At 41.9% G+C, this 13,375-nt stretch overlaps 1 protein-coding gene across 1 annotated transcript in view; it reads left to right on the top strand.

Moving 5' to 3' along the window:
- Positions 1-6,741, top strand: part of LOC128735675 (uncharacterized) — a 92,677-nt gene extending 85,936 nt beyond the window's left edge. Inside the window, exons 6-8 of the mRNA XM_053830159.1 lie at positions 4,417-4,768; positions 6,011-6,174; positions 6,553-6,741. Coding sequence (XP_053686134.1) covers positions 4,417-4,768; positions 6,011-6,174; positions 6,553-6,741 — 705 coding nt within the window. The remainder of the gene's footprint in view (positions 1-4,416; positions 4,769-6,010; positions 6,175-6,552) is intronic.
- The last annotated feature ends 6,634 nt before the right edge of the window (positions 6,742-13,375 follow it).

Below are 13,375 nucleotides of genomic sequence, written 5' to 3'. Positions count from 1 at the left end.
TGTGGTACGATAGTTTTTGTTGATTTTTCTTCCAAGTGTTATGTCTGTTAGTCTGCGCTGACAGGGAAGCTAGGCATTTTGTCGCTTCTTTGTTCCTCCGGTGAGACAGGTGCTGCAGGCCTGTTGCAAGCCGCCACCATGAAAAACTAATGAGCATAGAACGAGGACTAAAAATTTTGGAGTGGAACAATCGGAATAGCCTCATGCGTCGAACAAGGCCTATGGATTGGAAACTCGGAACGTGGGACTGCCGATCTCTTAACCTCTAAGGGAGCACTCTAGTGCTCTTCGACATACTGTAGAGTCGCAAGTTCGATGTCGAAGCCCTGCAGGAGGTGTGCTGGAGAGGCTCAACGTTAGTTACGTTCAGAGATGGATCTACCAGGGCTACGGCAACACTCACGACCTGGGTATAGCTCTCATGGTGAAGCGGGAGATTTGGCGATGGTCAATCAATACTCGTATGTGTAGGTTGATAATCAAGGGTCGGTGTACAGCCATGACCTAAAAAGTAGGAATTCTACGCGCAGCTGGAGCGTGTATACGACCGCTACCCAAAACATAACATTGAAATCCCCGATGGTGGGATTTCAATTCTCAGGTCAGCCGGGATGATGAATACAAACCGGTGCTTGGAGGGTTCAGCACGCACCCGCTGACCTAATGTTTGTCAACTCTGCCGCCTTCAAGAATACGGTCGTTCGCGGCTGTACGCAGTACCTTCTTCCAGCATAGACTCCAACACGAGTAACACCTGGAGGTCACCAAATCCGACCGAATGGCAGATCGACCACGTTTTGATTGACTGTTGGCACTTTTCAGATGTTATTGACACCAGATCCTATCAAAGCATTAACGTTGAATCGGACCATTACCTAGTGATAGTCAGAACATTTCGGGAGAAAATACACTACCTGGAAGAGCAAGAGTTTGACGGACGATCGTGACCTTATCGAAGGGTGGAAGCAGCACATTGATGTACGTCTGAATTGCGCCCAAGTGGATAACCATGGCGACGGGAAAAGCAATTTCGACTGCACGACAAACGGGGAAGAGATGCCAGTCCCAACGATAGGTGAAATCAGAGCCGTAGCGTGACATTGTGGCAACCTTGGCGGAATCCCAATTTGGCGCCCCCTCATTGCTTAATCAGTGCTCGTTCCAAATTTATCACTTTATCGTATTCACCCCTTATCCAATACTTAGAGTCATGTATTAAGCCATCCATAAAAACGCTTCGACATTCTGCCAGGTGGCTTTGGAGCTGTTTACCAGAGTCTTCGCTTTGGCCAATCAAAAGATAGACGTTGGCATATGAATAAATTTTTTCGTAGTCTTGGCGATCAGGTCTTCCTTCGGTTTGGGCTCAAAATACTTGAAGTAAATGCTCCGTTTGAGCTTCATCTTAAAATTTACTATTGATCGCAGTCGCAATTGGGGGACGTTGGGAGAGTTGGTGATCGTCGGTACAAGCTTTATCTTCAGTCGGTTCACTTCCTCTAGTGATCTCTTGGCTTAATGGGCCAAGGCCAGGCCCGGCCAAAAAACCACATTCTTTGCGCGATACTTTTTATTGAAGGCGGCAATTTCCGGTAGGTACTTCATACTGTATCTCCGTATCACTTCGTTCACCGTAAACCCTGAACGAAATAACAGCGGTTTGAACCTTCTCTTCTCTCTGATCGTCAGCCACAGAAGGATCTTTTTCGGGAACTTGGGGTGGAAGATATACCCGACGTCATCACTTACCTTTTTGGTACCTTTTGGTACTCCTTTACTCATATGCCGGTCGTTGCGTCCAGCGTCAAATAGTTTTCGTCGCCTACTATGACCACAACATCGTGCTTCACCGGAAAGATGTTTTTCACCGGCACCTTCAGCCGTTCTCAGGGCGATTGCTTGCTTCTCAGACACGGCCAGCCTCGACTGAGGCTTCCGCATAAAAACGTCCATTTTACCTAAGTACTTCTTCACCGTTTAGCCGGCGCGCAGCACTGTCGGGCGGCCGCAATCAGGGTTCCGTACAGCACTATCGCCTTTCTCGCGGAAGAAGATGTAGCGAATGTTAAATTACTCTATTCGACGGATACGAAGTGTTTCATCATATCCAAGTTCTTCGCTGGAAGTACGAACAAAGCATCGAGCGTAGTTGTTTGACGGTTTTCACCATGGCTGCTGCATGCAAATCAACTGATAAAGTGGCATGAAAAATAGTTAAAATCAGTATAGTTTTTAATGCATACGCTATTCCTAATGGTTTACTCAAATATACTCTTTTTTGGCGCCCCCAAGAACTTCCGCCCTTGGCGGGGGCCAGTCTAGCCAACCGCACGCCACGGCGCTGGGTGAAATTAAGGTGACCATCTTGCAGTGGGAAGATAGGGTTATCTGCCTGATCTACAAGGAGAGCCATAAGTTTGAATGTGAAAACTATTAGTGATCACCATTCTCAATACCGCGTAAGAGTGCCTAAATAAATTTTCGCCGTCTATCACTAATTGCGAACACGCTAACACAATTTGGGCACTATTCAGAAATAAATAAATATGAATGACGAAATATATTTTATCGCGGACACGAATGACTTTAAGTTAAAAGGTCCCTAGTAAAACCGTCATCATCATATTATATCGGTTGATGTAATATGCGGTAATATTTACTGCCGTCGGGTCATTGGTGTGGCACATCCACAATCTATATCGCGAAACTACGCTGGCTGCGGTGGGCAGGGTAGATCGTAAGGGTGTCAGGCGGCAGTCCAATGAAAATAGTTTTCGATAGCGTCCCGATAGGAACAAGGAAAAGAAAGGCGCCGGACGCAACTTGATCATCAGCGTAGCAATATCCACGTTCCAGGAGGCAACAGGCAAGTGATGTCGTTAACAAACAACAAGAATAACAGTGGTCCTAAAATGCTACTTTGAGGTACTGAGCAGGTCTGAAAACACCTCGATTGAGAAGGTCCCAAATTAACGGCAATTTATCGATCGCGTAAGTAACTGCTAAGAAAGTAAGCTAGAAGAGACTCCCAAATTGTCCAACTTGGCTAGCAAAATTTCATACTCAACACGATCGAAAACGTCCAGTACTGTGGTTGGATAATAAAGCAAAGCCAAGGTTTTACTTTCCGGATTCGAAAATTGGTCTTTTGTTTTTACACGGCAGACTTTGTAGCCAACTGTAAGAGTATAGAACAAATGCGGGGCTACCGTTCTATTGACTCTTACAGCTTCTCCCAATCGAGATTCGAATATGCGCTTGGCATATTAGACCAGTGTCGTATCTCGAGACCATTTGGGAGGTTGCATTATTAAAACAGATTCCGAAATACAATAAAAGCCTTTAGTCACGAAATTAAGATTTTATTAGAAAAACGATATCTACTTAACGTCACTCCGCTGCACCATTCTATCAATGAGGGATGGTGTGGCGTCCATAATAAAAATGAAACAATCCATCCGTTTAAGGCATCAAAAGGTATCAAAAGGCCCAGCGAAAAAAAATTAATTTTGCATGTTTCGTTATGGCTCTTTCGACTATTTTTATTTACTTCCAAATCTGTGATTCGTGATATGCAAAACTCTCGAATTGTTACCCGGCAAATACAAACGCGATTGATTTATGCAAGAAAATGTCGCGCTTGGGTATATGAAGGAATAATTTATTGATGGTTATCGCTGTAATAGTTCCAACCAAACGATTGGTTTCGTAATCGGTTTGATTGAGTGGAAAATCACGATTTAACAATAAAAGCAGCTTGAATCTTCATGTTCCAAGCAAGTTATTACTATGATGCAAAACTGGAATTTTGGCTTTGGAGTTTTTTAAAACATTATAGCTACTATTTATGGGCAATTTTCATAGGAATTAAACATCTAGATTAGGTGAATTTTGCTCGTTTGTGCCGGAGTGTTGGTAATGTAGAGTCCTGATATTAGGCTATCCATTTTGTGTCAAGTTGATTGGCAAGTTGCATCTCAAACTCGATTGCTTTATAATTTATATCTAATAATCAATATCCTATTACCACATATTATGTAGGTGAAAAGGGGATAAAATTATCTATTTTAAGGTGTAAAATTACGATCCAATTATTTATAAGGTAATCAAGCCCATAAAAGCACAACGCATTCTATCACATCTAACTCATCTGTCAATAGACATAAATCAGCCTATTACGAGAGTACATCCACAGGTATAGCATCTTACGCGAGTTGTCCATTAAATATGTAGCTACATATCCTTTTCATTATTCGCACCGTTCGGATGAAATATTCACTCGTCGCTCTACATATCGAGCAAAATTTATGCAATATCGCACAGGCGAACAAATCCGCACCGCACACATTGCGCAGTAATAATCGAATCGTGACCGGGCCTGAATGGGTAAATTATTAATCACCATTTCCATTTCAGGCTCTGCTCGTACTGCAACAGGACGATAAAGTCAAACAACAGCAGCTTGCCGGCGAAGACGCTCCGGTGCCGTTGCTGTTCAAACAAGCCTTCCCGGGCATCTGGTATCGGTCGCTACGGCTGCCGACGGAAGCGAATCCATCTCCCCCCGGTGGTGTCCAGAGTGGAGCCGAAACCGGAGCACAGGAAATGGCACGGCAACAGCTTTCAAACCCCTTCCTCACGGCCGCCCCGACGGAAGACAAACGAAATTTGCACGAACCGGCCCATATTTGCTTATCATCAATTATAAATCATCCCTCAGCGTCGTCTAAGATTTGTCGAACTTACTCCTGGAGGAAGTCGTGGAAAAGTGCTGCGTAGGTATAATATTAGCTTAGGTTAGAAAATGAGCGCTTTTCCGACAGTCGTAAATGCTGCGGTAGCCAGTTCGGGGTTTCTTGGAAAGTTTTATTATTGTTTGTAACGAAACTTGCTTATTGATGGGATACGCTTTTTTCTGAGAACATTATTGAAAGCTTTTTAATGCTTTCCAACTAAGAATAAAATAGTACACATGGCATGAAAATCAATATGAATAATCTTGTGAAAACAATGATATTCAATTGTAAAATTTAATTCAATTTGTTGCTATGGAACAGGACACTTACCGATGACAAAAATGAATTAAGACGGACGAAGCGGTTGAATTTCTGACTGCTTCCATAGATGTTCATAATATCGTGTATAATTTCAATGTAACTTCAGACTGTAAGTATATGATTTGTATCAGAATTCGTTTTCTGTGCTTTCATTGGCGAATAAATTGTGAACACGTTTTAAACATTATCCATCTCTTTTCCGCGGCAGAAGTATCAAACTCAAAAAACTTATACCGGTTCCGTAACGTGTTTGAAATAAATCCTAGTTAATTTCGCCAAATAAAAATGGTAAAGTCTTTCTTTCATGTCCCTCAAGAGACTTGAAGTTCTATGCGACAAAACTGGGCATAAGTTAGTTCAGTTATGTTAACCGGGATATGCTTAACACCTTGCTTTATGGCCTATGCTTATGGCCAGACACGTTGTGTAGATCTTTCGCAGTTAAAGCTTCCTCTTCATCCAAATCATGTAGCAGTGCAGAAGTAAAACTTTCACTTAGTTCTTTCACTTTAAAACATTTCGCTCGTGTTTCAATGGCAAAACCCTGTCGTCGTAGTCTTCAGCTTTAGCCGAGCAAAATTGCGTTCATTTTCTAGTATCGTTACCTCATTGTAAAGATCTCATTATCAAACTCCACCACCTTCCAGCAACGCTAATACTGGCCGATGAAAGGGATGGAGGTGTTTGTTTAAGTGATAATTAAATAGTTTTACCGAAAGAGCATTATATATTCTATTATCACATCTATCTTTTCCGGATTCTGGACAACGTATTTCCCACTTCCCGTTCATATGGCAGTGTCACCGCCGTCGGGCAGAATCGCTCCGATAGCGGTAGGAGACAACGAAGGAACCAGCAGCGGTCACGATCACGACGTTATCCGGCTTTGGCCGGCCGGCAGCAGCAGCACCAGCATCAGCAGCAACAACAACAGCAACAGCAGCGCCGCTTAGGTCCGATTCGGAACGACTACGGCGATGGCACTAATTACGTAACGGCAAATATTAGCATTTTTCCGGCCATCGGCAGCCAATGCCAGTGGGAGCACCGGGAGTATTTGCAACACCACGGCAATCTGTGTGCCGGGCTGGAGGACAAAAGTCAGAGCCTGGATGTGGTAAGAGGACCTATTAGCTGTGCTCTCCTGTTTCGGTCTAGGGGGACGGATATTGTGGTAATATGTGTGTACGTGTGTGTGTCGCGAGAAAGGATTTACCGGTGAATGCGGTTGTGGCGATTCTTGCTGTTTGCTTTGCCATTTGGAGAATTTGTTCTAGCAAATTTGGTTTATAACTTATTTATTTAGAAAGCTTTTTGTTTCGGAGTGTGAAAGGATATAATTGTTCAAAATTTCGAAGCTATGACACTTTGCTGCAAGCTTATGAACCAAACATGCATAACAGTGAGGTCGAATGTAGAACAAACTTCTGTATTTAGCTATATCTGCTAAACACTGGAAAGTTTACCACCAAGATAATCCTATCATATTTTTCAGGATCTCAGTGGAGCACCCTTAATTTGCATGGAAGCAGATGGGAAAGGAAGGACACGTATTGAGCTGCGAGGTATTCTCACGTGGTCAACGGATATCAATCGCTCGCCGCACTTATTTACCAACCTTACGACCTATCGCGATTGGATCGAAAATCAGTTAGATAAGTTGGATCAGCAGCGGCTTTGGTAGTACAAAGGAATTTTAGAGGCATTTTTTCTATTAGCTAGCTTTAGTAAGCATGTCCGAGTCGTCTAGTGAGATTCAGTATTCAGTGATACGTGATAAGAGTGGATTTTTGCGAGCAATAAAATTGCTTTTTTTATTATTTGAGTTGTATTTGATAATTTTCTTTGTTTGCTATTTTACATTCGACATTTTCGAAGAGTAACAATTTGAAGAAGAGTCAGTAAATAAAGGAAGCTTGGTATAAATAAAGGAAGCGTGTTAAAAACTGGAGAGGTTGATACCTCTCCTGTTAGGAGCCTGATAATAAAGCAAAATAATTATAAATTATTTTTAAGGGTTATAATAATATTGTCGAATTTACAAACAACTGCGTAAAATGTCCCATTTTATTCTTTAATTTCTTTTGAGGAGGCTTTAGAAGAAATGGGAATAAATTTAATATAATTTTGAAGCGTTTCCCTTTATTTGGCATTACAATTGGGAAGCTCTACCCAATTGGCCTTGCGGTACGATGATGGTCTAATAAGGCAGCTGTCGCATGTTTGAATCTCAACTTAAAGAGAGGGTTAGAGTGTATGAGATCGTATCACTATCTCTGCAGTCGCGTACACTGGCACTGGCTGCAAAATCTTTTGAACAAAAAGTTAAAAAGTCGAAATCAAAAGTCAGAATTTCATGGGAATGTAGTGCAAAGAATTTGCTTTGTAGATTTACATAAACTTACCGTTGATAAAACGATAGAAGCTATATCAAATATATCAATATAATCAGAAATGTCTGACAAAAATCGATGCAGATTCATTTCTATTGAAATGAATAGCTCTCTTTATCATTAGTTAAGGTAGTAAGTTTTTTTTAACGGAGGCTTACGTCTTGCCGCAGGGTGTCATTCCAAAATTTAAATTCAGGCAAGTGTCACGAAATAAGGAGAGATTTTGAACGCTAATAACTCTGCCAATTCTAAATAGTTTTCAGTGGCCCAGCAAACACCAACTCGTATATCAATGTACAAAAACTATCGTTAATGGCTTTGAATGAATTCAGAATCGTAAATATAGCGTAATGAAATGCACATAAGTATATTATATTCTGTCGTATTTGACGATAGTAGGTGATTGACTTGCGACTTCCAGTACAGAATTGTATAGCATTATAAAGCTAATCGCATTGAGTCGGATCTTATCGCATACAAAGACTTATCAAGTTGAATTGTTAACGTATATTTTGCAGTATATATATGGCCTTCAAATTAGGACGCATATGCTAGTTTTATACATCAGATACGATTTTTCAAGGTATATCTAGGTACATATAATTCATTTGTTACTCTGATATGCGTATGAAAATGTTTGCTGGGGGTTTAAATACTAAGCGATTCATAAAATATGTAGCAATCGTATGGGCAACTGCATTTTTTTTCATTTGCCTAATAGTTAAAACCAACAAAAAGTTTTAAGTTCAAATTTACTACCCATTTTCAGAACGATCGCCTTTCTTTCCAAGTACAGACGACAATTAGACATACATCTTAACAGTTGGATTTTCAGTCATTTCCAATAAGGGTAAAAAGCTACCAAGCTTCCCATTCTAATAGGACGGAGATTATTTGTTACTTGTACCTCGCCTAGTATGATTTCCAAAAAGTAAACCGATGTGTGCACTTGCGCAACGATACAACATTAACGGGAAACTAGCAGTCATTAACTTTTCGTCGAAGAGCCCAATTTCGGAAGCAGTTTTTGGGCCCAAAAGCGGAGTCCTGTTTATAAAAATGTATTCACTGCATTCTTCTTACCAATCTGAACACAGCGAATATATTTTCATACACAAATTTTTTGTTTCAAACAAAAAAACTACTTTTAAAATTTGCAGAATCAATGACGAATTCTTCTTTCTTCTTCAGCAGCATAGAGCCGGGGTGGCTCGTGCTGTTTCAAGCACTCGTCTCCATTCAACTCGGTCTTGGGCCACTCGTCGCCAATTTCCTAGTCGTCTCAGAAGTCGCAAATCGCTTTCGACCTGGTCGAGCCATCGTGCACGTTGGGCCCCCTGGTTTTGGTGCCGGTGGGGTTGTTGAAGAGGACTATTTTCGTCGCACTGTCGTCCGGCATCCTTAGGACGTGTCCGGCCCACCGTAGCTTGCTAATTTTCGCTAGATGTACGATGGGAGGCTCCCCAAGCAGTGCCTGTAGCTCGTGATTCATACGCCTCCACCACTCTCCGCTTTCTGTTTGTACTCCGCCAAATATCGTCCGCAGCACTTTCCGCTCAAACACGGCAAGGGCGCGTGTGTCCGTCGTAAGCAGCGTCACGGCTTCAAGTCCATAAAGAACTACCGGTCTAATAATGGTTTTGTACATTGTTAGCTTCGTGCGGCGGCGTATGCTTCCTGACCGTAGCGTTTTACGAAGGGCAAAGTAGGCTCGATTTCCCGCTTGGATGCGCCGCTGGATCTCCTTACTAGTGTTGTTGTCCGCGGTCACCAGCGATCCCAAATACTCGAACTCCTCTACCACTTCTAGTGGTGGGAGGCGCGCGTTTGTTTCCGTTGAGCCTCTTCCTTTCATGTATTTGGTCTTCGACGCATTTATTTTTAGCCCAATTCTCCTAGACTCCGCTTTCAGTCTGGCGTAGATTGCCTCCGCCGTCGCAAAATTCCTGGCTATGATATCGAAGTCATCTGCAAAGCCTAGAAGTTGGCTACCCTTGGTAAAAATCGTGCCTCTCGTTTCGATGCCCGCTCGTCGGATCACTCCCTCAAGAGCGACGTTGAACAGCATGCAGGATAGACCGTCACCTTGTCTCAAACCTCGCCTCGTCTCGAAGGGACTCGAGAGTGTCCCAGAGATGCGTACGAAACACATCTTTCGATCCAATGTAGCTCAGATCAGTCGCGTCAGTTTGTCCGGAAAACCGTATTCGTGCATTATCTACCATAGCTTGTCTCGATCGACTGTATCGTATGCTGCTTTGAAATCAATAAAGATGTAATGCGTGGGCACGTTGTACTCCCAACATTTCTGCAAGATTTGTCGGATAGTAAAAATTTGGTCCGTAGTTGCGCGAGCCCCCATGAAACCCGCCTGATAATTCCCTACGAAACCTTGTGCTATCAATGACGACTAATTTCACCTTAAACGGAGGAACAGTATCTACATTCGTAGTCTTAGGCTTTTTTGTGTTCTCTTTCTTTTTTTATTGTTACCTTGATTTTAGGCTCCATAAGTAAATAGGCTGTGAAACAAACAATTCATGTTTTTTTTTTTTTTTATTTTGAAACGATGATTCTACAATTGATGAAGGGACGGTAAGGGAAAGTAATGAAGAAGGATTTTTTCCGGGAATGAAGGGGAAGGGTGGAAAGGAATGGGGGGGGGGGTAATAGGTAGCTATGGTTAACAAGTTGTCGTTGTGACTCCTGTCTTTTGTCCAATGCTGGAAGGTGCATGGGTCGAACCAAGCTGTAATCAGAGATTATAACCGGATTTGAACCCACAACACCTGCCAGGGCGTGTCGCTCACTGGTACCCGTGTACCTTTGAACCACAGAGGCGCTGTCCAGCGTCAGTAATGAATCCTTCTTCATTACTTTCCCTTACCGTCCCTTCATCAATTGTAGAATCATCGTTTCAAAATAAATATTAATATATGCCTGACCGCATTTCAAGGTCATGACTAAAGTCACGAGTTTGGTCAAACAATTCATGACTTTCATAACCAATTCTTGCAATACTTTCAATTTTGAACAATCCCCACATGAATGCTCAATTTAGAATGTATTACTTACGTATTGGTCGATATCCACCAATTCGACAGATCAACAGGACGAAGCCAGAGATCTCCACTGCTGACGACTACTCGCCATGGCTCTCGCCTGTCGCTTGTTGGCTAAGCTACATCACCATGAACCTCTGGGTCTGCCTCTTTTTCATTGTTCTGGCGGATTCGACTGCATTGTTACCGCTGCGCTGAGGTGCTCCACGTTTCGTAGGCATACAGTAATTGTTTTACGGATTTACCGTTTGAATTGAAAATTCAGCTTCTAGTATGTAAAGTGATCTGGTTTGCACGCCAGATGTTTCGCAGACTTGTAAAAGCACCCCTGGGGTTGACCAAGATATTGAAAGGCTTTCCCCTTTTCAACCTGTTATCCCGATACTGTGAAGTGTAAACCATATGAACTGTGAAACCTGCTGCCTGGGAGCTCTTGGAGAGGTCATCCAGCTTGATCTGCATATCGATTTGGTATTTCGTTCGTCGGCTAGGTCGAGATCATGTAGCTGCTTCATCGTTAGAGGATTCAATTGCATCTGTACAATACCTTGCCGAGAACATCTCGTACTTTGTCTCGATGAGTTGGCTTAGTTTGCTTGGGAATCCTCTTCGCTTAAGGGAGCTCTATTATTGTGGTTAAGTTAGTCAAATAGTTTTTCAAAGTCAACCAGCAAAAGAGAGTTCTGATCTGGTGCAATATAATTCGAAAAGTTGTAATATTGTCTATATCCAGCTTGAGGCCGCCGAAGAGTAGTATCGATCTTCTCGTGGACAGTGTTGAGAATTAGCTTACAAAGTACTTTAAGAGCGATACAGAGCAACGTGCGGTTGCGGTTTCTCATGTATTGCTGAATAGTTGATGCATCTGGGCAGACAAACATGGGCTTGCTTTGGTCATTTAGATTGAAATGCATTCTATCCCTGGCGCTATGTTGAAATTCATACTTTTGATTGCTACTTGAATTTTATCCAGTGACAGCGTCTCAGAGTTGATGCGAGTCATGCATTTCTGTCGCTGGTTTTGTTAAGTTCAGACGTCCGAAACTCGAAAGAGTCGTTGCCAATAATCCAGATTGTTTTCTTCTTTCATGTTCTGGGCATGTTTTCGGAGACAGCAGGTGGTTAGCTCAAGATCCTTATCCCACTGACGGGGCTGCCATCTTAGAGTGAGCGGGAGTTGCTGTTCCCCAAGGTTGCAAACCCCAGCCGGAAAAACGTGGAGGTAGAGATGGGAGTTAGTCGACAGAGGTGGTAGATTTGCGCATGGTCACTCTTTGCTAGCGACTGATACCATATACGACTATATTATTATTATTATTATTATTAAATATAATCATGTTTGGTTATGGTTAAATTAGAAATACATAGCTGAACGTCGTTCGGTTCAGTTACATCAGTTATGTGAAAAAAGGAATTCTTTCGGGCAAATTATTGAAGATAGAAAGTTACACAATTTGACTGTGCCTACATTTTGGATAGAAAATTGAATGTGGCTTGACTTACGAAAAACTACGTATACAAGCAGCAGAAAAGCATAGTGAAATAAGACTGATTTTTGGCCGTCGTTCTGAGGAAGCTGAGAAATTTAATTTTAAGGAGGGCGTAAGAGGGGGGGGGCTCTTATACAAATGAAACACAAATTTCCTCAAAACTCGAGGACTAATCAAGCAAATGGAACCAAATTTGGCATGTGAGGGATTTTGAAGGTATAAATTTTTTCCATGGTGTACTGAAACCCCTTCCCCTTCTAAGAGGGGCGGGGGGCGTCCATACAAATGAAATACAAATTTCTTCATAACTCTAGAACTAATCAAGCAAATGGAACCAAATTTGGCATGCGGAGGTTTCAGAAGGCAAGAATTTTTGTATGATGAATTATGACTTCTCCCCTGTTTAGGAGGGGGGGGGGGGGCTTCCATACAAATAAAATGCAAATTTCCTCATAACTCGAGAACTAATCACGCAAATGGGACCAAATTTGGCATGTGGGGGTTTTTGGAGGCATGAATGTATTTTATGATGGTTTGAGACCCCTCACCCCTGTGCTAGGAGGATAAGGATTCTCATACAAATAAAACAGAAATTTTTGCGTATGTGCCATATTTTCTGCTATGTAACAAGCGCTAAGGTGTAAAAGTAAACTAGTTAAACCTTCTCGGAACAAAAGATAGTGAACCGACGCCGCAAACTTACGTGCATGTTGCCATTTATGTCAAAAGAGATGGACATTCGAATGACACGTAATATTTACGATGAACGTGCTTTGGCTTTAATGTTACTTGAAACCAATGGCGCTTTTAAGGACCACAAGCGAGTGTAAGTAAGATTATTGAAACATGTCAAGCTACGCATTATCATATTTAATACAATAATCTGTGGGCTGGTCATTCATTACTATTTCAACCTTTATGATGCACACAAGTGATTTTTAAAAGAAATCTCTATGTCTCAATGGTTGCAGGCGTTGTACTTATGAACCCCCGTCCACGTATTTTCAAAGCCACCATTGCATTCAATGAAGAATTGAATCTGAATATTTCACTTTTTCTCTTAATGGCACTCACAGATTCTTTTAAACATACATATGCCTGAAATGCAGTTTACACTAGTCTTTGATCTAATGATCTGATATCGTCCTACGTCACCCTTCCGTACAAGCCTTATTGCTGTATACCTTGTAGTTTTTTTTATTTAAGGAGGCCCACCAACACACATTCCACATTTTACATGTTCTGGAAATTGCATTGGGTATTTTAAACTCTCAATCAATCTACTTATCATATTATATTTGTTTCTTAAGTCATTCTACGAAAATATGCTCTGAACAAGTGTCGTAGTATTCCGCTTGACAGCAACTTTTCGT

Source organism: Sabethes cyaneus, chromosome 2, assembly GCF_943734655.1.
Source record: "Sabethes cyaneus chromosome 2, idSabCyanKW18_F2, whole genome shotgun sequence".
NCBI classification, from domain to species: domain Eukaryota; kingdom Metazoa; phylum Arthropoda; class Insecta; order Diptera; family Culicidae; genus Sabethes; species Sabethes cyaneus.
This window is presented reverse-complemented; position numbering and strand designations above follow the sequence as displayed.